Source organism: Austrofundulus limnaeus, unplaced genomic scaffold (assembly GCF_001266775.1).
Source record: "Austrofundulus limnaeus strain Quisiro unplaced genomic scaffold, Austrofundulus_limnaeus-1.0 Scaffold13, whole genome shotgun sequence".
NCBI lineage: Eukaryota > Metazoa > Chordata > Actinopteri > Cyprinodontiformes > Rivulidae > Austrofundulus > Austrofundulus limnaeus.
Genome location: NW_013952415.1, coordinates 2,045,326 through 2,047,494, shown reverse-complemented (window position 1 = coordinate 2,047,494; position 2,169 = coordinate 2,045,326). Strand labels below are relative to the sequence as shown.

General features: G+C 35.8%; 1 protein-coding gene across 3 annotated transcripts in view; it reads right to left on the bottom strand.

Annotated features, from left to right (window-relative positions):
• The window catches only part of igsf9a (immunoglobulin superfamily, member 9a), a 76,840-nt gene that overhangs the window by 61,343 nt on the left and 13,328 nt on the right, over positions 1–2,169 (bottom strand). For all 3 annotated transcript variants that reach the window (XM_014002452.1, XM_014002451.1, XM_014002450.1), the window contains exon 3: positions 1,271–1,471. In XM_014002452.1, coding sequence (XP_013857906.1) covers positions 1,271–1,471 — 201 coding nt within the window. The remainder of the gene's footprint in view (positions 1–1,270; positions 1,472–2,169) is intronic.

The following is a 2,169-nucleotide window of genomic DNA, read 5'->3' as shown; positions in this document are numbered from 1 at the left end:
TATATATATATATAGTGACTAAAGCTAACAGCACGTCTATCCTCAGCCTTAAATCTTTCTCTCTTTGACAGGATTAAAAAAAGAAGGGTTCACTTCACTCCTCGTTACTGAAGCACACTTTTCACACACTGAGACGTCAATAATTACGTTCCAAACTTCAGGTTTAGAGCAAAAAAATCATCATTATCCTCATGACAACAAGCAGTTTTTGTGGGTTAGTCCAGCGAATTTTGCATAAAACCATTAACAGCGCTAACATCCAGGGGCGGAGCTAGATTTTTTTTGTAAGGGGTGACAGAAGGGTGGCCAAGGTGCACGTTGAAAAACATTCAAGATGGCCACAAAAGCAAACACCGTATGGTTTTAATTCAGCTTTTTTAAAGAAATAGAGCTCAAATTTGTGTGATCATAGCCAAGAATGATCAGAAAAGCCTGCTAAATGCTAGACATGATTTATTATTTAGCCATTTTTAGACTTGCAAAGCTGAAGATTAGTATAGAAGTAGCCTAAAACAATCGATATTCGAAATGCTAACGACCCTGTTACACTATAACATTTTAGATGATTTATGCCAACATGTTCATTTTCTATGTCTAAATTACTAATAAATGTTATATATTTGATCAATTTGTTTAAAGCATTACAGTGTGTACAAGCCTAAATGAGGCTTCCAGTTGATTTTTTTTTTAATTCAGTCTTTAACACAGATGACTTTCAATTTTTCAGAAGTTGGCATAAGTCGTCTAAAAAAGGGAAATCATCAAAAATTCAAGCTGGTCACCACAGTTAGCCTTATAATGCTATAATTTACCCAAAGACTTAGAGATTAAATTTGTTGTGGTGTAGCCAAGTATGATCACATGCAATTGCTGATGCTAATCACAAATTAAGCTAACCACTAATGTTAATTTTACAAAGGGATATAAGCCAACCGGATATAAGCCATGGATATAAACCATATAAGCCATTTTTAAACATAAGCAGCTAAAGAAAAAATGTATTGTACAGTAGAAAACAAGCTTAAACAAAATCTAAATGCAAAAACAAATCCAAGATCCTAACCCACTTGTAAATTGTTTCAGGGTGGCACCTGGGGTGGCCAATCAGAGGTGGCACTTGCCACCTTGGCCACCCCTCTGGCTCCGCCCCTGCCAGCATCACTATAAAACAGAAGACTTGCCGTTTCCTCAGAATCCCGCTTCATAAGATCTGAGTTTAAAACCAGAAATGCACATTCGGTAGCTGACCACACTGGGKACAGATACTCACCTTCATAATTCGGATGGACCCGAGGCGCATGAGACCCAAACTTCATCAGAACAGGAACATCGAGTCCTTGTCGGATCCACTCGACCACATGTGGGGACGACGACGATCCAGAGTCTGGTTCTGATGGAAGAAACTCGCAGTCCAGTTCCACCGAGCTACCAACCTTTCCACGGACCTCTGACCTTTGAGCTTTAATGAGCACTGTGAAGTTTATCGACAGATTAGGATTAGCTAAATGTGAAATGTGCTATGACTGTCTGGTTTACAAACTTTGACTTTTGGGAAAAAAATCTATTCCTCTAGGAAATATTGCAATCACTTCAGTTTCTTCAGAAACGTTCTTTTTAAAATCTGCATTAGTGTACAGTGAACCCCCCCAAAATCTCATTTCACATTTAAGGACTCAGTCTTTTGCAGATTTTTTTACAGTACTTAACTATCCATACATTTCACTGCGTTTTTATTGAATTACATTTAATTTATAAAGTGTACATTGTGTATTGAGCGCACATTTACAGTAGTGTTTAAGATCTAAAATTGGAATTTAAAGGTCTTTTGTAGTTCACGTTCAATAATCGCATTTTTTATTGTAACTTTTACTTCTTTACTTTAAAATTTAACACTTTGTTTCATGTTACAAACTTAAATATGACTAAATTAATCCTGAAAAAGTTGTTTATGCACTTATGCAAAAAAGAAGTGTTCATTTTACTTGACTGAGTTATATCAGCTGGTTCCACGAAATCGATTTAAGTACATTTATATTTACTCAACTCGGTTTAGTGGAACCAGCTGACATGACTTGATTAATAAATTCAACTTTTCTTTTTTTAGAGTGAGAGTAAACATACTTTTATTTTCCCAAATTTTGTGAGCAATTTTATGATTTTTACTTAAGT